Source organism: Eschrichtius robustus, chromosome 1 (assembly GCF_028021215.1).
Source record: "Eschrichtius robustus isolate mEscRob2 chromosome 1, mEscRob2.pri, whole genome shotgun sequence".
In the NCBI taxonomy this organism is placed as follows: Eukaryota; Metazoa; Chordata; class Mammalia; order Artiodactyla; family Eschrichtiidae; genus Eschrichtius; species Eschrichtius robustus.
The window spans coordinates 134,256,401-134,279,443 of record NC_090824.1 but is presented as its reverse complement, the minus strand read 5'-3'; the positions used below and the strand labels follow the sequence as shown (position 1 = coordinate 134,279,443).

The following is a 23,043-nucleotide window of genomic DNA, read 5'->3' as shown; positions in this document are numbered from 1 at the left end:
CTATTTTCCAAGGCTCCAGCCTGACCTACTGCTTTTGTTACTGGTCTACACAGACTTCCTGGTTAATTTCAGCCCCCTCTAATGATGATTAAAAATATATATATATGCCTCTCAAGCCCAGGCATAGATCGTATACTCAACTGTGTTCAGAATATCTCCTCCTGTCCCAGATTAGATGCCTCATCTTCACCCCAGACCTGTTCTTCTAACTCAGTGGGTAGCACAACCATCTACCTAGTCTCTCAAGCTATAAGCAGAGGCATCCTGGACTCCTACTCCCTCTCCAAGTTCAACCAGTCTCCAAGTCCTCCCATGTTCTACTAAATTATTTCTCAAAACATTGCCTCCTCTCCATCCCTACTGCCATGCAGGCCCCTCCTCTCTCAGCTCAATTCTTGTAATAGCCTCCTAACTGGTCTCCTGCCAGTGTCCTTGCCCCCAGATCCATCATCCTCAAAGCCCCAGAGGGATCTCCTGAGAGGTGAGCAGGACCGGGTTCCTCCCTAACACCATAGCTTCCCTCTACCTCAGGATAAAATCCAAACTTCTAACCATGGCCTCTGGGTCTCTCAGGATCTGGTCTTCCTCAAATCCACTTTCCACAGATCTGTCAAAATGGTTATCTCTAAAAGGCCACAGTTGGTTCAACCCCCCGCTCCCCCTCACTTCTGCTTCTGAGCCTCTGCTCTCACCCTCCTCCCTGCCTGGAATGCTCACCGACATGTCCCCCACACTGACAGTCACCTGGGTAACTCCTACTTCTCCTTTGAGATTCAGCTCAGGGCTTGTCTCAAGGAGAGCTTGCCAGCCCCTGGCCTGGGTTGCTCCCACCCTCCCCCTCCCCTACCATTGCTTCTGGAACTTGCCTTTGCCCTGCATTTACCGCCCCTGAGTTTACTCAGGAGTGTCCTCACAAGCTGTGAGCTTCCTGAAGTGTTGCTTTTCCTTCTTGAGACGCCAGAGTCTAGCGTGGGGTCTGGTACACGGAAGGTGCTGAATAAATGTTGAGTAAATGGATGAATAACTGAACAAAGTGACCTGTGTCTAATGCATTCCTGTCATCTGCAGAATCTCCAACTCCAGCCCCATCCAGCCCAGAGCCTGGCACACAGTAGGTGCTCAGTAAAGGCTGTCAGTATTCTATTTTCTTAATGAATCTGACTTCAGGCAACGTCTGGGAGTAGTTTGAGGTATGATGGGGGAAGGGGGAGGGCCTGGATGCGGGAAATTTAGCCAAAAGGGAAGCCCGGGGCGCACCGCAGTGGGGGAAGGGGCTTTTGGAAAGGTAGGAAGGAACTGAGTAAGCCCCTAACCCGCTGCCCCTCCGCGCCCCGAGGTCAGCAGGAGTGCGCCCGGGTGAGCCCGCCTCCAGCCCCGCAAGCGCTGGACGTTTCCCAGTCCCCGGGGTGGCGAGACCCCCCGGCTCGCGCGGTCGGTGCTCGGCGCTGGGAGGCGTGTGTGTCGCTTTAAAAGCTCCCTCCCGGCGCGCGGGGCCGGCCCCTTCCCTGACAGCGCCGAGGCGAGAGGAGCCGAGCAAGCTGGGCGGCCTTTGAGGGAGCTAGCGCCCGCCCGGGCGGCCAGTCCGGCGGGGGGCGGTGGGGCGGGCCGGGGGCGGCCGGGGCGCGGGCGGCGCGGCGCTCGGGAAGCGGGCCCAGGCCCGTGGAGCCCGGCGGGGCAGGGCGGGGCGAGGCGGCCGAGGGAGGCCCAGCCCGACCCGGCGCCCGGTGGCCCCACCGGCACAACCGGGCGCCCGGGGGCTGGCCAGGCTGCTGGCCGAGGGCCAGCGGGCGGGAGGCGGCGGAGCGGAGCGGAGCGGAGGCTGCGAGCCCCGTGCGCCCCGGCCCGCCGGGCCCGCCGCGCGCTCCCTCCCCTCGTCTCTCCTCGCCTCGCCTCCTCCTCTTGCTCTTCTCGCCTCCTCTCCTCCGCCCGGCGCCGCTCCCGCCCGCGCCCGGCCGCCAGACCCAGCCCGGCCTGGGCCCCTGCCCCGCGCTCCCTCGGCCCGGCCCGGCGGGGACCTGGTCCCCGCGGCCAACACCGCCCCTCCCCCCGGGGCCCGGCGATTCCGGACCTTTCCGACCGTGGACTGAGCCGCGGGAGCGTTGTCGCCCCCGGAGGACCCCGGGGCTAGGCTGAGCAGACCCTCGCGGCCGCTCCGGACGCCGCAGGTGCCGGAGCGCGGTCATTCGGGGTCCGGGCTGAGCGCGCCCCGGGCGCCCACGGGTGCCAGCTCACTCCGGGCAGGGCAGGGCAGACCCCGGCGGAGCCCGGAGCCGGCCGATCTGGACTGGACAGAGCGAATTCAGGACGGTGCCGAGCCCCGGGAATGCCGGGCGTGGGCTGAAGGGATCCCGGCGCCCTCCGATCCCTCAGACTTTGGCTTGCGTGCTGGGACCGGACCGGCGTCGCCTCGGTCGCCCTGTGCCCGGTTCACCTGTGGCCTCAGAGCCCCGGACCCGCCGGACCCTTGCTCATTCCCCACCAGAGCCCGGCGGGGGTTGGGAGAGATTTTTCCTGGCCTCTTCTTTGGAGCGTGGAGGCCCCGCCCCCTCCCACCGTCCAGATGTCTCCAGTGGCGGCTCTGAGGACCTCCTTGAGGCCAAGGGCCGAAGGGTCCAGAGAGAGAAGCCCGCCCTAGGGAGCCTTGGGGGCCCCCCAACCTCGCCTTGGGACTTGGCCCCCGACGCTGCGCGGAAGGAAGGCCGGTGCCCCCACTGCCCCCCTTGGTGAGTCCGGGAGCGGAGCGGGGGTTCTCACGGAAGGCGGGGCAGGGGAAGGGAAGGTCCAGCCGGGAACGAGGGCACCCCGGGGGCACTGGGAGGGAGGATGGATGTCTGGAGAGGCCCTCCAGTGAACCAGCGGGGCCAGGCCTGACTGGGGTGGGGGGGGGGGCGTTGGGGAGAGCCAGGGCAGGGTGCCCCATCGCAGGCTGAGGACTTCAGCTTCTAAAGCAGGGGCTTCTGTTTTCCCTTTAGTGGAGGGGCTGTGCTATAGAGCATCTGCCTCCATCATCCCTCCCTACAAAAAAATAAATAAATAAAACCAAATCCCCAGCGAGGAAAGGTGCAGGCTGGGGTGAGGAGGAAGGCAGCGGCATCGCCGGCGGGTGCTGCAACCTGGGAGGGCTGACGCCAGGCTCGCTCTCTCTGCAGGGGGCTGCCCTCCTCCAATCCAGCTCCCTTCCCAGAGCCACCCACATCTGGAGCCCCCTTCACATCTGGAAGACCCCAGCCACCATCCCTCTGCAGGTGTCAGGTGCATCTCGAGACCTCTGCCTTTGCAATTTCCTAGGAGTTGTGAGGGGATTACTGCTGCCTTCCGCCCATCCCAAGGGCATCTCTTACCCTTAGCCCCTGCAGAGTCATCCCCCTGCCTCTGTGTCCAGCTCAGCATACCCACAGGCACTTCAAGTCCTAGAGGCCACTCCTGAGACCCAAGGCCCCTCCCCCTGCTCTCCTGTGTCCTCACCTTGACCCCCTTGGTCAGACTCTGTCTCCCTCTGGGTGTCCCATTCCCCACCCAGAGGTAGAGGAGGCGGGGTGGCAGGGGGCAGGGGCTGGGTGAGGGCCACCCAGGGCCAGGGTGGGCTAGGGGGCCGTTAAGATGTGGAGCTCTGCCCGGCTGAGGGGGGCTCCGTGGAGGCAGACGCAGCGTGTGCCCGGCTGGGGGGAGTATGGGCAGGCCTGCGGCCACGTGGTAAAGGATGAACATTCGGGGCACCCCGGACCTCGGGCAGCCCAGTGACGACCCCAGCAGTGGTGGCGAGCGGGAGCGGATTCGACAGCGCATGAAGATGGTCATTGGGCAGCTGGAGGACATACTGCGGGAGCTCAAGGAGGTGGCCAAGGAGCTAAGGGAGGTAAGTAAGGGGCCAGGCAGCCCCTAGACCGGTTTTCCTGGGCCTGGCCCAGGAAACGTACTCACATGTATGTGTTTAAGTGTGTGTGTGTGTGTGTGTGTGTGTGTGCGCTCAAAGCTGTGCGCACCTGGGTCACTCTGCTGGGTACTTCCTTCTCCTTGTTCTTCTTTCCCCAAATCTGCTTCGCTGATGATCTCACTGTACCCCAGGGCTGGAGGGGCCTCAGTGATCCTGAGACTGCTTGGGCAGCATGTTGTGAGCCCATGGTTCAGAGCTGCAAGGTGGCCAGTAAGGACTGAATCCCACAACATCCTCTTAGTGGAAGACATTCTTCTGGGACCCAAGCTGACCTTTGACCCCACCATCTGCCTCCCAGACTCTGACTGGCTTATAAGTGGCCCTGGGAGAGTGTGGATGGCTCTACTGAGGCAGTCCCTGCTGCTCAAGGCCCAGCTCAGAGCATTCCCCAGAGATCACACAGATACTTAGAACCCTTGATCCTGGAAAAATTAAAGCCAGCTATGTCTTCCCTGCCCTGGGGTGGGAATGGGTCTAGGGTGCTGCTAGTGGGTATCAGCACATTGGCAGGGGCAGGAATCTCCTCTGAAGGGATGCATCCCCATCCCACAGTTCTGAATGTTTTTTGCCAAGGCTGAAAAGTCAGCGAGAGATCCTGGGATATGTGTCCCTCTCTGTCTCTCTAAGCGGAGCCCGGTTTAATTACTGCTTCCCACATCACCAGGGTAATGAGGTACACATGTCCTCAGCCCTGCCCCCTGGGCTGTGTTCGAGCCCAAAATGCATGACCAGCGTTCTGAGCCGCTGGCCTAAATTTGCCTGCTGGGTGCCATTATGCCAGCCAGGTGGGCTTTAGCCAAATTTCAACTCCTTGTAACCAGGGTCCCTGCAGAGATGGCAGGAAGAGTGATTGAACTGGAGTTATGGGCTTGAGCTCTCCCCAGCCAGCTGTGTGGGGAAGATGGGGGCGCTAGGAAGGCTGGGGAAAGGGGGTGATGGTGGACCAAATCCTGACTGGGAAAGTGGCATTCTAGCCTGGCCTGAGAGCCAAGGAGCAGAGGGTGTTGGAAGGGAGTCATGTTCGGAGTAGAGGGGGTTGTGGAAATGCTGGGACAGAAGCAGGGGTTGGGCAGGGCAGCCCCTCTGCCCAGAGGCAGCCTCATGGAGGAGCGTACTAGGAAGTCCTTTCTCAGGAGGTGGGAATGGCTATTGCTGCAGGTAGAGAGAAGTGTGGTGCTTCTTCCCATGGACTGGGCTGGCCATGGTCTGGACTGAACATCTTTGAGAATACAGTTTGGAGGTCAAAGGCCAGATGCCCCTGAGCAACCCCTCCTCTCCCAACCTCATTGGTCCAGAGGACTACAGTCCCCTCTTTGACTCTCCCCACCCCCATCTTATTTCAGATGCTCTGCGGTTCTATCAGGACCATGGGAACTGTCCAAAGTCTCAGTCTCGGGCAGGGGCATGGGACCTATGCCCCAGCAAGCCTGCCCAGAAAGAGCCAGGATTGACTCTAAGCCTGGGAGGCAGCTTCAATAAGCTCAGAGCCTACTCCCAACTGAGCATCTTCCAGGCACCTGCCACCCCTCCCCGAATAACCATCCAGACCTTGAAGGCATCTCACAGGTCATCCAGACCATCCCTGTTTGTTTGCTGTTGAAGAAAATGCGGCCAGAGAGGGATAGGGGCTTGTCCAAGGTCACACAGCCTACCAGTGGCAGAACTAAGCCTAGAACTCAGGTTCCTGCTGCCTACTCTGGGGATTCAGCAGGTGGGCTAATTGATATCTTTGCATTTTGACAGGGGTCTTCTAGAGGTGATAGCTTATGCTCATGCTGTGATGCTCTGAGGAGCACCCTTTAGGGGTGAGGCAGGGAGCTCAGAAGTGCTCGGATTCATTTGCAGATCTTTTACATGTCCCTTCCCAGCACACACACTCACCTACTCCCATGTCTCGAACAGCAGAGCTTCAGATTCCCAGGATTTGCAGCCTAGAGACCTGAGCTAGGACAGGGAGAGATGAGTCCCCTCCCCCCACACACCCTGTAGGCCATGTGCCTCCACCCAAGACTTTGGCAGGTTGCTACGGCAACCAGAGTCTACCCCGTATGCCACTGCCTGCCCGCTGCCAATGGCACCCAGCTGGGAGGGGGCACCAGGCCTCAGAGCTCCCCCATCCCCCAGGCAGGGTCTGGACATGGGGTGATGGGCAGAGGAAGTGTTGTAGAAGGCAGGTGAGGCTCTGGGAAGCCCAGACAGAATAGATGCCATAACTGACTTCCTGTTGGATGGGATTTGTCAGGAATGCGGTTACTGAGTGGGGGGCGCCAAGCTCTGGTTTGGAATAAAGGGTTTCAGTCCCCCTGCTCCCTGGAACCTGCGATCTTGGTCCTCCACGGGGGCCGTAAACCTGGATCTGTCAGGCGCTCCTTCTCAGTAGCTTAGTATGGCATTTTCCCTTGGGGGTGTGGATGGGCCCAAGGTCGAGAGGGTGGCAGACACTTTTCCCTCATCACACCCCACTCCCCGGGCAGTACCAGCTCAGGGCTCACCAATGGGGTTCTCATGCCAGGGGGGCAGAGCACTTGGACGTGAAGACAAGATTCACATGCAAGACTGCTGGGGAGTAGCACAGGATGCTTGATGAAGGAGCAAGGCCAGCAGAGAGGAAGGGCTTAGCTGTGTCCCCTTCTGTCATTCTCCTCTCTCTGCTGCTCCCTTCCCCAGCCCCAGACACCACTGATCATGGCAGGCTCTCCTTACCCTCTTGAGCACACAGCCTGAAGTTCGTAGAAAGACAAGGGACACCAGTGCACTCCCTTCCCAGGCCCCTGAGCCTCAGTCTGCTCATCTCTGTGATGGGGATATGATCATTCTCACCTCAGTGTGATCTTAGGGTTTCATCAGGGTTTGGCATGCAGTACGGGGGCCAACACCTACTCACACCCCTAAAGGATTTGGAGTTTCCTGTCCCATACCTCCCCTACCCTTCCAAACCCCTGCTGTATCTCTGCCATTGGCCTCCCAGGCGATGAGGAACAAGTTTTGTCCCATGAATGGGAAAAGTAGTTTAATGGACTAAGCGAGGTGAGGAATGTAAATGCTTTGAAAGCTAAAATTGTGCTGCAGAGGGATATGACGGTCAATCATTAATTAGCCCTCATCTCTCCTAGGTTCCCCAACACTCCAGAATGCCAGGCCAATCCCAGCAGGCTCTCTAAGCTCCTCAGATTTCTGTGGATCTTAATTTGGAGACACAGCACAGCCTACGGGCTAAGAGCATGGGCTCCACAGCCAGATGTCTCTGGTTCAAATCCAAGATCTGCCCCCTACCTAGCTGTGTGAACTTGGGAAAATTTCTTTACCTTTCTGTGCTTCTGTTTTCCCATGTAAATGAGGATAACAAATTTTACACTCCCCACCCCACCCCCCAGCCCCAGGGTTGTTGTGAGAATTAAATGTGATATTAGATATAAAGTACTTAGCACAGTGATGGGCACAAAACTCACTCCATATCTGTTAGATATTATTAATGAAATATTCTAGCACTGGCCAGCTCCTCACTCCATGTATGGCTTTGTTCTTTTGGAGTCACATCAGCTTCTTAGCCATCATCAGGGAGGTCAAAGCCAGGACCCTGACCTCCTGGCTGGCACCATTTAGTACCTCCTGCAGTAGGCAGTCCCATCCTCTTGCAGCAAGGAAAGGGAATAGAGAGTGACAGTGATATGGGGATATGAAGGGTGTTTCCAATAAGTTGGCTTTTGAACAGAGAACCAAAGGAAGTGAGGGTGGTATTTAGGGGATGAGCCTTCCTGGCAGTGGAAACAGCCTGTGCAAAGATCCTGGGGAAGAAATGGGCTCCGCGTGTTCAGGATCAGCAAGGAAGCCAGTGCAGCTGAAGTGGAGTGAACTAGGAGGAGAAAAGCAGGAAGTCAAAGAGGGAGCAGGGAATCAGGTTACACAGAGCCCTTGCAGGCCACGGTATGGAATTTGGATTTTGTCCTCAGTGAGAATCCCACATGCTCTCCAGGAATCTCCTGGTTGTGTTTCGGGGTGGGAGTCTGCCTCCCCGCTGCTCTCCCTGTTTCCTATCAACTGGGAGCCCCCAAGGCCAGGGATAAGGGGCTTGCCTTTGGCCTCTTGGATGTTGAGCTTACCTTGAGCAGGTTACTTGGCCTCTTCCTCCTTGGTTGCCCCCTCCCCAAGATATCACTCAGCATGGGGGCTCAAAACTGTCTCTTGTGTTGATCGCCGGTGTCTCTCACATCATCACTGACTCTTGGGTAGGACATAACTTAAGGGCACAGTTGCCCACCTAGGTCCGAACACCTCAGGAGGATGGAGGGGTGGGCACAAACATTTCACAGCCAGGGGTGGTGGTGGAGGATCCCCCCACCCAATTTTCATAGGGAGCAGGCCCGGTGGTGATTGTGCGGTCACCTCGGCAAGGCGCTGCGTATGAGGTGGCAAGGAGCTGCGTATGAGGTGGCAAGGAAAGCCAAGGGCCGTTCAGGCATGAGATAAATGTGGCCCAGCCAGGAAGCAGCTGGAGCAGGAGAGGCTGGGGACCACAGAGCTGTGCCAAAGTGGGTCAGCTCCATCACCCGCAGCTCAGCAAGAATTGTGCGGATTTTTTCCTATTATTTTTTTTTTTTCTCACCTTCCTTTCCTCCCTTTTCCCTTTGCGTTCTCCTCCTCCAGACAGATTCAAGAAGCTCCCCGGCCAATTATGCCAACTTGCAGGATGAAAATCATGAATCACGGTCAACTCGCTCCCTGCCACCCCTTCCCCAACTCCACAGCCCTCCAGGAAGACAATAAATAACGTAATCAAGAATTAAAAAATAATCAGTGGTCATGAATAATGCAGAATCCCCAGTTATGTAACCAGCTGCCCCGGGGAGCTGGGAGGGAGGGAAGGAGGTAGCAGCTTGTCAAGGGAGTTGAAGGGGCCAGAGGTGAAGGGGGAGGAGATAAACAGGTTCTGGGGCTCCCGGGTCCTCAGTCCTGGGGCCTTAGGGAACACAGACGTGCTTTCTTTGGAGAGGGGTTTACCCACGGCTGGAGGGCCGGCTAGGGCGGGCAGTGTTGGGGTGTCCAGGCCTGTGGAACTTCATCTCAAAAAAGAAGCCCCAAGTGGTTTTATTAAGCCCTCTGTCTCAACTCATCCACTCATTCAAAAGCTATATTTGTAGAGAATGTGCCAATCCCTGTGCCAAACTGGGGATGCAATGGTGGGCAAGACAGATCCAGTCCTGCCCTTCATGGGGCTTCCTGTCTAGTGAGGAGAGAGACATCAACCACCTTATAACATCTGCACACAAAATGGGTAGCAGTGATAACTATTGGAAAATAAGGAGAGGTGCAGGGTACTTTCAGAGCCTTTCACGGGGAACCTGTCCTCAGCTGGGGGTCAGGGAAGACTTCCTTATGGAAGTGAGAGGGAATGAGTGGGAAAGAAAGGAGACATTCCAGGTGAGGCCCAGAGGCACAAGTGAGCTCGGTGGAGTGAACTGGGCAGGTGAGGGGGCAGGCCTGGCAGGGAGGAGGCTGCTTGCTGGAGAGAACAGGACCTGTGACCAGATTTGCTATGGGGCTGTGTTTGGGAGGCTCAGGAGTTTGGGGAGCCGTGAAGTGCTGGAAGCAGAGAGGGGATGTGTTCCTGCTGGCTGATTAGGAAGTTCCCTGGATGCAGCAGGAGCTGGTCAGGAAGCTGCTGTCAGTGGGGAGACTGGCTGGGTGCAGTGTTCAGGGGGGGCAGCTGAGGCTGTGACCAGGACAGAGGTTGTAGACACCCTTGGGACAGGGCCTGGGGCCCCCAGCAGGTTTTGTCCCAGCCCTTAGCCCTGCCCCTCCTCTCTAGTGTTCACTCTTGCTCCCTGTAGAGCAGGTGATTCCCGTTCTTAACCCCTGACTTGCAGTTTCAGCTCAGCTCCTAGTCCCCGTGAGCAAGCACAAGGAGAAGGGTGGTCTCAGCGGTGTCTCCAGTCCCTCCTGGCTTCAAGGTTCTATGGTTCTGTGATTTCTGTGGTTCCATTCTCTCTCTCCCCCTCTCTTTCCTTTTGTGTATATAATTATTTCCCTGCACTCCAAGACAATCCCAAATTACATGTAGGCAAAATGATTATTAAATCTCAGAGAGAAATCATAGATTTCAAGACAGCCAAAGCAGAGAGGTAGGTAGCCTGGGGCCTGCCCTATTCCTGCCCTCCTAACTGGCCCCATGAAATGAGGCACCAGGGATGGGCAGCAGGGTCTGTGGACTGACCCGGGCCCTGCATACAATCTGGGTCCCCAGGCCCGGTTGCAGAGCCCAGGTTCTTAAGTGCTTGGCTGTGCAGACTCTGCAGTTTAAAGCACATTCCTATCTATTGAATCCCCAACATCTGGCGAGTAGAGGTGTGTCCTCCTATTTTACAGGGGAGGAAATGAGACATGGAGAGGGAAATCACCTGCCTCTCAAGCCTCTTAGCCAAGATGGGGCAGACTTGGGACTTGAGCCCAGACCTCCCTCCCTTCCTTCCCTCCACTCTCCCAGGATGGAAACAGAGAGGGGCATTCTAATGGAGAAGGGGAAGGGCCTGAACGTGAAGGCCTCCTGAGCAGATGGCCGGCAAGGGCTTCTTGGGCGGGAAGAGTGTCCAGGTCTGAGGCTCTAGGGCTCCTGCTCTGTGGACCCTGCATCTTCCTCACAGGGGATTAGGAGCCCAGCTTCGGGGCCTGGCCTGGCCACAGGCAACACTGTGAGTTCACAGCTGAGTCATTTAACTCCACATTCCTACCATCATCCTCCCACCCTCAGACAGCAGCAGACTCTCAGCAGCTTTGCTTGATCAGCGGAGTCTAATTAGCGCGTGTGGCTGTCCCAGGGGCACAGGGCCTCTCCCCAGGGCGGCCATGCCCTGGGGTGCTATTTTTCACCGGCTTAAATCCCCTGTCCCCTAGGCCAGTGGTCCTCAAAGTCTGTTTCTGCACCAACAGCGGCAGCAGCAGCGTCACCTGGAAGCTTGTTAGACATACACCTCTTGAGCCCCGCTGGGACCTACTGAATCGGAGACTCTGGGGAGTTGATGCGCACCCGGGTTTGAGAGCCCCTACTCTAGGCCAGGGCTCCCACCAGCTGTCAGGTGGGGCTTGGGTTAAGCAAGGGTTTCAGGGGGATGCGAGCTTCTCTGAAGTGGGGGAGTCATTCTAGAGTGGGGGACTGGGGTGGTCAGACTGGAGGGTAGAGCCCTATCCCCATTGCCTGTCCAAGCCCAGAGATCACGGCAGCACCTCAGCCATGTGCAGTGTTGCAGGGCCGGTGGAGGCGGGAATCTCAGGTCCCCGGTGACTGGTGCCTCTGGCCCATCATCCATAAACTCAGGAGATGATGATCTCGTGGGTGGAAAGCCTGACACATAGTAGGTGCTCAGAGATGGGAGATGATGTCACTTTTACCACCAGTGCCCCCACGAAGCCCTTTTACTGCCTTCTCATTGTTCCTCAGGAAGCTCTGGTGAGGTTGGCAGGCCTGAGATTATCATACCCACTTGGTGGTGAGTGAAGCTGAAGTCCAGAGAGGTTATGTGAGTTACTCAAAGACACACAGAACATTTGACGTCTAAGCCGAATCAGGAACCCAGGTGTCTTGACTCCCCCAGCTCTTCCATAGGCCTCAGCCGAGTGTTCCTTCCATCCCTGGTCTGGGGCTGTGGGAAGTGGGCATCCCTAGGCATTGACACCCCAAAACAGCTTCTCAAGTCACTCCTCTAAATACAGAGTCCTAGAATCTCAGAGATGGAAGGAAGCTTGGAGATAAACTAGTCACCCAACTCCCCATTTACAGATTGAGAAACTGAGACCTGGAGAAGGAAGACAACTGACCAGGTTGCCAGCGTCAGAGCTCCCGACTCCTGACGCAGTAGACGTCTCACTGAGCCAGACTCCTCCTGACCCATCATCTTTGCCCTTGCTTTCCACTTGCACTTTGAGGCACTCACCACCCCCACTCCTTGCTGAACACCTAGCACATCCCTGGACAGCAGTCATCTTCAGTAAATGTTTGTTGAATTAAGGACTTCATTAGTTAATGAATTAACTGACCTCTCTGACCCCAGGGAAAGAGCACTGGAGAGGGCTGGGAGCTAGCTCCTGGGCCTGATGACTCACTGCCTATGTCTTTGTCTCTGGGTCTCTTGGTCCCTCCGCTTTGCTTTTGTTGTTGTTGTTCTACTGGTTTGGATTTTGGCCTGAATCTCCCCTCCTCCCGTTGCTCTGTCCTCTCCCTATGTCTGACTGGGTCTCCCTTTCTCCCTCACCGTCTTCATTGCCGATGTCTGTGCTGACAGTGGCCTAGGCAAGGGCCGTCCTGAGGCAGGGCCTCCTGCATGAAACAGGGCTTCACCTCATGCGGGGCAGGTGGGTGCAGTGACCTCTGTAGCCCCTGAGGGCACTTAACCAGCAGTTCTGGGCCCAGGATGGATGGTTTTCTTATTGCTTACCAAATAATGCTTAGTTTATCCCTTCCCCATCAAACCAAGATTGATCTTCACTCATCAAGAGGCAGGGAAGGGGAGGAAGGAGGAGGCTGCAGGGCTATGTAGGGGTGGGGTGGTGGAGACCCATGGGGGGCACTCGCTGACCCACTGCAGGGGCTGGTCCAGGATGCTTCAGAAAGCCTGGGCAGGGTCTTCTTTGCAGTTGCCATGTATCATTTCCTCTCCAAGGGTGGGTGGGCTGCTCATCCTACCACTGAGTGGCCTTGCTGGAGCCTCTCAGCCCTTTTTAAATGGCCCCCTGTCAACCAAAGGAAGATCAAGCTCTGAGCACCAGGGCTGCCCCCCAGAACAGCAGCTGGCTTTGGGGCAGAGGGGCGTGTGAATGGATGGGGTGCAGGGCTGGAAGGCATCCCCCTTCCCCCAAAGGCACTGAGGAGTGGAACCAGGGGAAGGGCCGGAACCAGCTCTGTCCACCCTGGTCCAGTTTGGGCCCTCAACAGGGCAAACAAACCTGTGACCTCAAGTCCAGTCGTGTCCTGTAGGGTCATCAGCCGGGGGGTGTGGTAGGGTGGGACGGGGCACACTCACACCTAGGTGATGCTGGCCGCTGCCTGGGCCCTCTCACTCCTCTCCCCTTCCCCGGCCAGGTGGTGAGCCAGATCGATAAGCTAACCTCGGACTTCGACTTCGAACTGGAGCCAGATGACTGGACCACAGCCACCGTGAGCAGCACCTCCAGCAGCGACAAGGCGGGCGTGGGCGGCCCCTTTGACCTGGGCCACCTGGACTTTATGACAGCTGACATCCTCTCGGATAGCTGGGAGTTCTGCTCCTTCCTGGACGTCTCCACCCCCTCAGACTCCGTGGACGGCCCCGAGTCGACCCGGCCGGGGGCTGGCTCTGACTACCGGCTCATGAATGGCGGCATGCCCATCCCCAACGGGCCCCGGGTGGAGACCCCGGACTCCTCCAGCGAGGAGGCCTTCAGCGCTGGCCCTGGAAAGGGCCAGCTGCCCCAGCGGACCCCGGGCACGCGGGAGAGGGTGCGGTTCAGCGACAAAGTGCTCTACCATGCTCTGTGCTGTGACGACGAGGAGGGGGACGGCGAGGAGGAGGTGGGCCTGTCCCCGGAGCCTCCCCACACAGAGGCCCACGCGGGCCCCCTCAAGCCCTCCCCAGCTCCCTACAAGCCGAGGCGCTCTCCACTGACTGGCCGCCGCTCAGGCCCCACCTTGGCCCCCGAGCAGACCCGAAGGGTCACAAGAAACAGCAGCACCCAAACGGTGTCAGACAAGAGCACTCAGACGGTGCTGCCCTACATGGCCACCAGACAGAAAGCCAAGGGGAAAAACTAGGGGCCGGGGAGGGAGCTGGGGGGCGGTGGGCACATACAGCTATAAATATATATATATATTTAAACAAACGCAGTCATAATAAAATTTTAAAATGCTAAGGATCCGGCCCCACAGGCCCCAAAGCTTTCACAGAGCTCATCGTAGACACAGAGATGCCTCCTCACCTCTTAGGTCTCAGGAAGTGTGTCCAGAACTACCCTCCCTTCCTTCTCATGGCAGGGCTCCTGTAGAGGGTGTCCAAAAGTGTGTAGGTGAGGCGGGGGAGGTCTTACCTGGGACTCCTCTTGCAGACCCCAGAGCACGGTGGTGGAGTCTGGCTGCCGGCCTGGACCTTGTCCTGGAGGGGATTCATGAGTAGGAGGCAGGCAGGCAGGTGAGTAGGAGCAGTGTCCAAGCCCAGGGCTAACGGTTGGTGTAATTTGGAGGAGACTGCAGGACCGAGGGCCTGGGGGTGGCATCACTCCAGCTGGGCCCAGGATCACTCACATCCCTGTGCCTTTTACTCTGAGGCTGACTTTTGCCTCTGCTTCCCAAAGGCAAACTTACCTGGATATATACAGTCCCACCCTCCTCCCATCTCAGGGTTGCCCAGCACATAGAGAAGGAACAAGCTCTTCCCAGGCGCGGGCCTCCATGCTGGGAAGCTGGGCTTCCACAGACCCTGGAGGGCCAGGCTGGACTGGGCCGAGATTTGTTTGGAGAGCCTAGACCATTCCTGATCCTTTCAGCTCCCATGCTCAGCCTTGACCTCTAGGGATCAAAGACTCAGGGCAGAATCTCAGTCAGCCCCTGCTTGGCCCTGAGCAGACCTGAGGTCCACATGAGAAAGCAGGCAGCCACCGCCGTGGGGCTGTGAACCAGGGCCGTAGACAGGCTCCCGGCCCCCTTCACCAGGCAGGCAGCCCTGGAGAGGAGTCCAGTGGCCCTACTCTGTCCCTGCTTCTCCACACTGGGACCCTGAGCCCAGCTTAGCAGGTCTTGAATGATACCAACAGAGACAAGATGGGAGCCTAGAGGTAACAACAGGGCTTCATCCGGGCCGTGGCCGACACAGGGACAGCATCTGAGTATTCTTGGGATAATAACCACAGTCATTGCTCACATTTATTGAGCAGGTCCCTATGCGACTACTATGCCGAGGTCGTTTTACAGCATTATCTCATTTAATCTTCACGATAACCCAACAAGATAGGAACTATCAGTATCCCCATTTTTCACGAGAAGACTGAGGTTCAGAGAGGTTAAGTAACTGGTCCAAAGTCACAGAGCCTGTGCCACTCTGCCCACCATGAGCATGTGGTTTCCAGGTTATACCTGGCTCTTCTATCTAGCAGCAGTGTGACCTTGAGCAAATCCATTTGCCTCTCTGAGCCTATCTACCTCATCTATAAAATAGGTCTGATAGTCTTCGCCTACCTCATTGGGGGCTATGGGGCTTTGACAAAATGGGGAATGTGAAAGCAGTTGGTAAGCACCAAAGCACTGGACATGCATTGTGATCAGTGCAACCCAACCCAGATTCCAGTGTTTTCCAGGTGGGGAGTCCTGAGTGGAGTGGGCAAAGAAGCCACTCCCATCGAATGGGAGCTGTCCCTGGGTCACTGCTTCACTTTGTCCCCCACGGCAGCTTGAGTTCCGGAGATCGTGGCAGCTTGCTTCACTGCGCTTCGCTCAGATCAGGGAGGTAAGGACACCACTCCTTGGGGACCCCCCTGCTGCACATGGGGGCCCAGGAGGGCCTGACCGGCAACATGGCAGCACCTACTGCCCCTGCCTGAGGGGCCAGAGGAGGCGCTGTTCAGTCGCAGCAGTGCAGGAGCTAGAGATTGTGCAGGCCAGTCGAGCAGATGCTGGGGATGCTATCAGGATGAGATGGGCCAGACCTAGGGCGCATGCTTTGCAGTGTTGGAATCTCCCCTCAGCCTAGGGGTTAAAGTCAAAGCCCTAAAGATGTGAGCCAAGGTGCAGCCTCCAGGGTGGAAATCCAAGGGTGTGGTGGACCGTGGCTAGCTCTCTCCAGCCCAGGCTTGAGAGCCAGGGGTCTGAGCTCCTTTGTCAGCCCCAGGAAGTTCTCAGGCAGTTGGGGCTGATCAATGATGGGACCCTGGCTCACAGGATGAATGCCAGGGGCCCAGGGCCAGCTGGGTTCTGCCCTATCTGACAGTGAGGAGGGAGCAATCCAGGGCAGCCCCACCCCACCCCAGATATGGGCACACCTAGCTCTGAAGGAAGACATCCAGTTCTACCTCCAACCCTTGATTTTCTTTTCCAATGGCAAGATTGGTTTTAGCCTTACAGTTTTTCATCTTTACAACAGGGAAAAGAAACCTACAGAATAGTATCCATTTCACCAAGGAAGAAACAGACCCAGAGCCAGGGATCTCTGACAGAGCCCTGGGTAAGGCATTGTCCTTTCCTGGTAGCCCCCTCTCCACCCCCCCACTCTGGCTCTCTGTGATTGCATGTGGTCGTGGCTAACATCCATCAGTTAGCCAGACCTGTTCCCTGGTCCACCACCTGACTACTTGCCCCAAATAGGGCAGAGGTGTGAGGGTGTCCTGGAAGAGGGGAAAGTGGGTATTTGTTCTGGAAGGCCCCCCCAAATTACTGGTCTTCCTTCATAATTATGCCACATCCAGTCCAGGCCTCGCTGACAGTGGAGTGTGATCCCCGTGGCTTTCTTAGGACTTGAAATGCAGAACGTGGCCACCTAGGGAAAGAACTAGGACAGTCAGCGTTGTTGAGCCACTGAACCTGCTGCTTCTGAGTAGTGAGCTTCCCGTCCTTGAGCAGAAGCTGCCATCCCTGAGACCTTCCCCTCGATCTTCCTGCTTCTCCGGGCACAGTCCCTCCCTGCTCTTCCCCACCTCCACGCCTTTGCTGGTTTCTGGGTTTCCTTACCCAGAACGTCCCATCAGATCTCCCTGTTTCCAAGAGGTCTTATTTCACTGATCACCTCCTGTGCGCTCGGGCTTGTGCTGGCCGGTGCTGTGGAGGAGACAGAGGGAGGTAAGCGCTTGTGACACAAGAGTGAGACAAGAGTCGTAGTTACAGCTCACATTCATCGAGCACGTGCTACGCACTGGGTGTTGCTCTAAACATGTGCCTCATCTCGTTTATTCCTCGCAGCAAATATGAGATAAGCACTTTTATTTATGCCTGTTTTCCAGATGAGGCAACTGAGGCTCTGAGAAGTTAAATAATTTGCCTAAGGGCACAGGATGGGTTATGGCACTGGGATTCAACCTCGAAGTCAATGACTCAGCACTCGAACATCTGCTGCAGTCAAAATCCGTGGTGGAGTCAGTGCTCTGGTCTCTGGGGGTGAGGGAGGGGCCTGGTGCTCTAAGAGCCAGGTGGGCCTGGGGCTGTTGGGAGCAGGAAACCTGTGAATGCCATTCAGTCTTTGGAGAGCTTGGCTACTGTTAACCTGAATGTCACAGCCCTTGACACAGAGCCTGGAACCAAACGGATTATGAGTTCAATAAATGTTTGTTGAATGAATGAATGAGCCCCATTTGCAGAGGGGATCCATTGTGCATTCATTCAATCAGCTTTTATTGCAGACTTCCTACATACCAGATCTCATGTTGCTTGTGCACACACATACACACAACGCTCTGTGAGGGTCTGGTCTGGTGTGGCTGGGGGTTGGGCAAAGTCAAAACGGAAGGGTGTGGGGTTTCAGTGCTGAGAAGCCCACAGGCATTGGGTGCAGCCTGTGATCCCTGAGAAAGGAACCTGAAGCTTGAGGCAGGAGACCAGCTTAGTGAGGAGACAGCTCTGGGACATGTCCTTGTGGGTGCAGGGGTCCTCAGCCTGATGCCACTTTAATGGGGCGGGCACATTGCAGTGCCCCAATGTCTGAGAATAAGACACTGTCTCCATTTTACAGGCAAGGGACAGAGGATCTGGTGTACAGAAGTAGTCTGACGAAACCAAGGGGCAGAAAGAGGGGCAAACTATTCGGAGGCCCCAGCACCATCCCCCACCCTTAGAGACAAAGCGAGGCTCTGTCAAGAGAAGGAAAAAAGGGCAGGGAGGAAGCTGGGAATTCAAGGCAGGCCCAGCCTTCCACCTCTGCCCCTCCTGAGTTCCCTTTCTCTGTCCCAACCCTTCCCTCCCCCCACCTACCTCCCATCCTCCAGCTGCGGCTTGTATAAGAAACCTGACATTTATCAACCACCTAGTACATGCTGGGCACTGTGCTGCATCTCTTAACTAACACTAAATGACAGATTTAGTTGTGCCTGGCGCATAATAGGTTGCTCAATAATTATTTATTAAATAAACGGATGAACGACGATCCTTATTTTACAGGTGAGGGAGCTGATGAACAAATAAGGAACTTGTTCAAAGTTGCACAGTAGGAAATTGGTGGAGCGGGAGATTTACCATTGCTGTTATTATTTACACTATATAAGAGCTACTATTTATGGAATACCTATTATTTGATGCATGGGTCGCTTTACATAAATTATCTTACCTACTTTACGGCAACCCTGCACGTAACTGAGACTCTTGCCATTTTACAAATGAGAAAACTGAGACCCAGAGAGGTGTAGTGTCCTTCCCAAAACAGCCAGCTCCTAAATGCAGAAATAGGATCTGGATCTAGACTTCCCCATGCTTCCCACACTCCTAGCTTCAGGGTACCAGGAACCCCTGCAAGTAGAGATGTTGCCAGAGCATGGATTTCCCTCAGCACAACTAACCAGTGCTCACCAGGGCTCAGGCCCTTGGGAACGAGACTCCTAGAACCTGCCCTTGGTTCCCCGTGGGTCTGGGGCATGGACTAGGGATCAGCAGAAAACAGCCCCAGGTCCAAATCGTCCTCCTCCCCTTCTCATGTCTCCAGCAGAGCCAGGAAGACCAGGCTGTCCTCAGCCCAAGAAATTTCCAGCCCTTTTCTGGTCTGGGCTGAGCTGGCATTAGTTAGGGGCCGGAATATTTAGGAAAGGAGGCTGGAAGGAGGAGGATTTGAAATGGAATTCATTTGCAATGGAGTAGAACTTGGACACTTGGAAGTGGGAATGAAGGACATCTGGGGTAGGTAGAACTTTACAAAGATGGCTGGGGTGGCCATTCGGGGGACAGCAGAGAAAAGCCTTGCTGAAGCAGAGGGTGCATGTTGGTGCAAGATGGGAAGGATGAGAGCGCCTGCAGTGAGGGACTTGAGAGTCCCACAGCCTCCTCAGAGCCACTCCATTTTCTTGACCGTGGGAAGAGGGATCAAGGTTTCCTGTCTAGTCTGAGACTGGGAGAAGGGAGCTCAGTAATGCATTATCCAGAAGACGGTATCGTGATAGGGACCCACTGTAATGAATAGGTAAGAACATCACATGATTAGCACAATGGTAAGTAATATAGATATGCTAACTCCCCAAAGTATCTCACAACTAGATTAAACACCCCTCCTGCAACGTGCATTCTCGCTGAACCTTTCTTTCCTCCATGGGGCAGGGGGTGGGGGTGGGGTGGGGGGATGCTGGGACCTCACTGGCCCCATTAGAGGTGAGCTAGCCAAGATCCTGATGAGAGCTGGCTCTGCCCACCTTCCTGCCCTGAACCCTGACTACAGAAGTTTGCAAAGCCACCATCACCACCCAGCTCTCCCACTTTCCTGTCCCCAGCCATGTCAGCCAAGGAGACCGAGGTGGGTGACCTCAGGCCCATGCTGTCCACACCCAGGCACTGTGCCCGATCATATCTGACTCCCTGCCAGGAACGCTCAAGCTCACACACCTGCCTGCGGCTCTCAGTTCCCTGTTCAGGCTGCTCCCTCCCTGATCCCTGCAGAGGATGGAAGCTTCCCCCTGTGGGCAACAATACCGTGGTGCAGCACCAGCAGGGCGTTCTTCCCTTCCCACCGCCGCTGCTGCCATCTTAGAAGCACCGCAGACACCAGCTCACCTGCCCTTCACTCTACCTGACCCAGCCTCCACCCCCAGGAAGGTAGGACAGGGCAGGGGTCACTACAGGGCACAGCCTGTGGAGGAACTGTGGAAAGAGGCCTGGGGGCCCTGATTTTTCTGTGGTTTCCTTGTGGCCAGTGGTAGGACTTTTCCAGGAGATCTTGGTAGGGATGGAGAATTTTCCCTAAGCCAAGTAGTAGACTGTGAGAGGCTTCCCAAAGGAGGTAGTGATGGTTACGTCCACTTTGGAGAGGTGGGGAAGGAAAAGAGTTTACTGGTGACCCCAGAGTGCAGGGAGAGGGGCAGAACCCTGGCACCATCTCTCCCCTTTGCCCCCGAGACTGACCGCTCCCTGGGAGGACAGTGTTGGGGGGTGGCACATTTGCCCCAGGAACCCAGGGCAAGTGTGGAGAGTTAAATCCATAAAACCAACAAGAGAGGATGAGTCCCAGGAGTGATGAGCCCAGTGTTGGGGTGAGGATGGCTGGGGGCAGCCTGTGATCCCAGAGGCACCAAGGGGGATGGGCAGGAAGTCCCTGGCAGAGGAGCCAGGAGCATGAGGCAGGAAACCAGCCTGACAAGGCCCAGGGCGCTCAGCCTACCACCCCTTTCATGGGCGGGGCACACTGCAGTGTCCCTGGTGCCTGAGAATGGGGTGCCACTCTCTCAGGATGGATTTCACTCCAGGCCTGGTGAAGGCAAGAGGAGAGGCCATTCAGCGTGGGCCCCAGACATGGAGTCCAGTCCTGCCCACTCAGCATGTGGGTCTCCCACAGGGTCCTGCATCTCTCAAAGGAAGGTCGAATCCAGGCCCTTCCCTCTGGCTTCCTCATAGAAGGGCTCTTTGTGCTCAGGCCAGAGACTGGGAGCTTGTCCAGGAAGCTGCAGGTGGTCCTCCTGCCCCAGGGGGGGCTGTTCTGAGAACTTCTGTAGCCCAGTGACATCCCTCTCAGGCCACGCTGACCCTACTCACCCTCCAGTTCCCTGGGTGTTTCTCTTTGTTGCATCCAGAGGTTGCAAATTGGTGGCCTGCACACTTGTTTGCTTCCCACGCATAGTTTTGTTTCAAAGAGGATGTTACATAAAAACAGATTTCAGGTTTCTTGGGAAGAGAATCCCCTCAATTTTGTTCTAAAAAATTGTCTTAAAAAAAAAAACTAGTAGGGAATTCCCTGTTGGTCCACTGGTTAGGACTCCACGCTTCCACCTGGGGCCCAGGTGCTATACTCGGTCAGGGAACTAAGGTCCCACAAGCCGCACAGCGTGGCCAAAAAAAAAAAGAAAAGAAAAAAAAAATCAGTAGATCTGACAATGCTGGGCTGGTATTCCACACGGAAACAATCAGCAGAAATTCAGCAGCAGGACCCCTCCAAGTGGAGTGGGCATCACCCACAACCCCCAGGATGGCCCTCCCCCCTTCTGCCCAGTGGCCCTCACGCATTTACAGTGCCTCCTGCAGGCAGGCTGATTCCTCTGCAGGTAGAACCTGCCCCCATTTCATCTTTCATTGTGCCATTGCCGTCCTTCTGCTCCTGCATGTCTTAAACATACCTTCCTTCCACCCTCATTACTGAACTGAGATTGATTTTCCCCACACAGCTTCTCCTCCAGTGGATCACAAGCCCCTTGAGGGCAGGAACAATCACTGTGCTTCCAGGAGCTGGCACAGGGTTGGCACATAGTAGGTTCTCAGTGAATGTACGTTGAATGAACATGCCTCTCGCTCAGGCCCTCAATAGCCCTCCTTTGCCCTCAGGACTTAAACCCCTCTCCAGATCCACAGTGGAGGCCATGAGTCCCAAAGTCTTCCCAGAAGGAGGGGATGTCATTCTGGGTCTTGGGGGAGCAAAGGGGCAAGAAGGGCACTTTGCCTGACCCTGCTCCTCTTTAAGGCGCCGACCTCTGCTGGAAGTGCTGAAGCATCCATTCAGTTTTGTTTTGCTTTGTTTTTTTAATTTAGAGGCATCATTGCAAGACCAAGGGATGAATTCATACTTTTTAATAAAGGAATCTTCAAATAGCCCTTGTAGCTATTCCATCAATCCACTGGAGCACCAGCCACAGAGACAACTCATTCACTAGGTAATTGCCATCGTTCAAGTGTGGGATGGGACACTGTGAGATGTCACTTAAGTGAATTTTTGCTTAATCAAGTGCCTTTTCCCCATAAGACTTGTACATTCTGAAAGCCCAGAGGATATCAGTGAGGGATGGACTTGGCTAGCCCTGCTTACCAGGTCTCCTTATCCCTCTCCTAAGTAAGACCCCGCTGGGATGTGACTGTGGGAGGGCCTGGGGTCAGATCTCTCTCCTGGAGGCCCAGCAGAGCACACGTAGCTCCAGGTTATCATTACGTGCTCCCCAACCCCCATCTGGTTGCTAGGAAGCTCCAGGTTTGTAATGAGAGCCCCCTTCATTATGGAAAAGGGAGCTTAATGTTCTAGGACACCTTCCTCTCCTCCCCCACCTCCTACTCTTCCTGGTCCTCCTCGATTCACAGGTGCAAGGCAAGCACTGTCCAGTCATCCTTCACGAGGAAGCTGACACTTCTCTGCTTTTTTAAGATGTGAGCTCTGGGCTGCAGACATAGCGATAGAGAACGGCTGTGTTGAGTGAATCACTCTTTCACCCGATTACCCCTGTGATCAGTGGCATTCCTGGGATGGTTGGATGAGATAAAGGCTCAGTTGCTGGACAGGCTGAGTCTACATTAAGAATTAGGGCTCAGGGAGAGGCCAAGGATAGGATCAGTCAGGGCAAGGGAGGGGCTCCGTGTGTGAGCAGGGTCAGGGCTCAGTCTGCTCTCCCTGACTCAGCTCCTTGATCTCTAGTGTAAACTGTACTTCACATACAAAATGCGAAACGACTTGTCACTCTCCTGCCTTAAAACCTCCTATGAAAGAAAGAAAAAAGAAAAAAATTTCAGTGGTTCCTCGTGGCCTTTAGGATCACAAAGCAGGACATTTAAGGGACTTTCCTGGTGGTTTAGTTGTTAAGACTCCCGTGCTTCCACTGCAGGGGGCACTGGTTCCATCCCTGGTTAGGGAACTAAGATCCCACATGCCACGTGGCCAAATGACAACAACAACAAACAAACAAAAAAACAAAGCAGGACATTTAAGACCCTCCTAGCTTGGTGTCTGCTGGTCCCTGCCCTCCTTGCCACTCCCATCCACATAGCTTTCATTCAAGGCAGATGAGCCGCTCGAAGTCCCTGAAGTGCCTGCTTCCCTCTTGCCTCTATGTTCTCAAGGCCATTTGCCTTCGTGGGACTGACCCTGCTTCCCCCTCTGTAGGGCCTAGAAGCTCCAGCTGTAGAACTGAACAAAGTTGGGTTTGATCCCTGCTTTATCACCTGCTGGCTGTGGGACTTGGGGCAAATAGCTTAGCCTCATTCAAGCACAGAGGCAGCCGTG

General features: G+C 55.9%; 1 protein-coding gene across 2 annotated transcripts; it reads left to right on the top strand.

Moving 5' to 3' along the window:
• The first annotated feature begins 1,681 nt into the window (after positions 1–1,681).
• On the top strand, positions 1,682–17,176 carry INSYN1 (inhibitory synaptic factor 1). 2 transcript variants are annotated; one of them, XM_068555194.1, is made up of 4 exons: positions 2,213–2,723; positions 3,150–3,252; positions 3,734–3,856; positions 13,005–17,176. In XM_068555194.1, the coding sequence occupies exons 3-4, from the start codon at positions 3,785–3,787 to the stop codon at positions 13,710–13,712; spliced, it is 780 nt and encodes a 259-aa protein (XP_068411295.1). In that variant the 5' UTR covers positions 2,213–2,723; positions 3,150–3,252; positions 3,734–3,784; the 3' UTR covers positions 13,713–17,176. The 2 variants fall into 2 exon arrangements, with proteins under 2 accessions (XP_068411286.1, XP_068411295.1); XM_068555185.1 differs by having other exon boundaries at positions 1,682–2,723; positions 3,150–3,856.
• Positions 17,177–23,043: the final 5,867 nt, after the last annotated feature.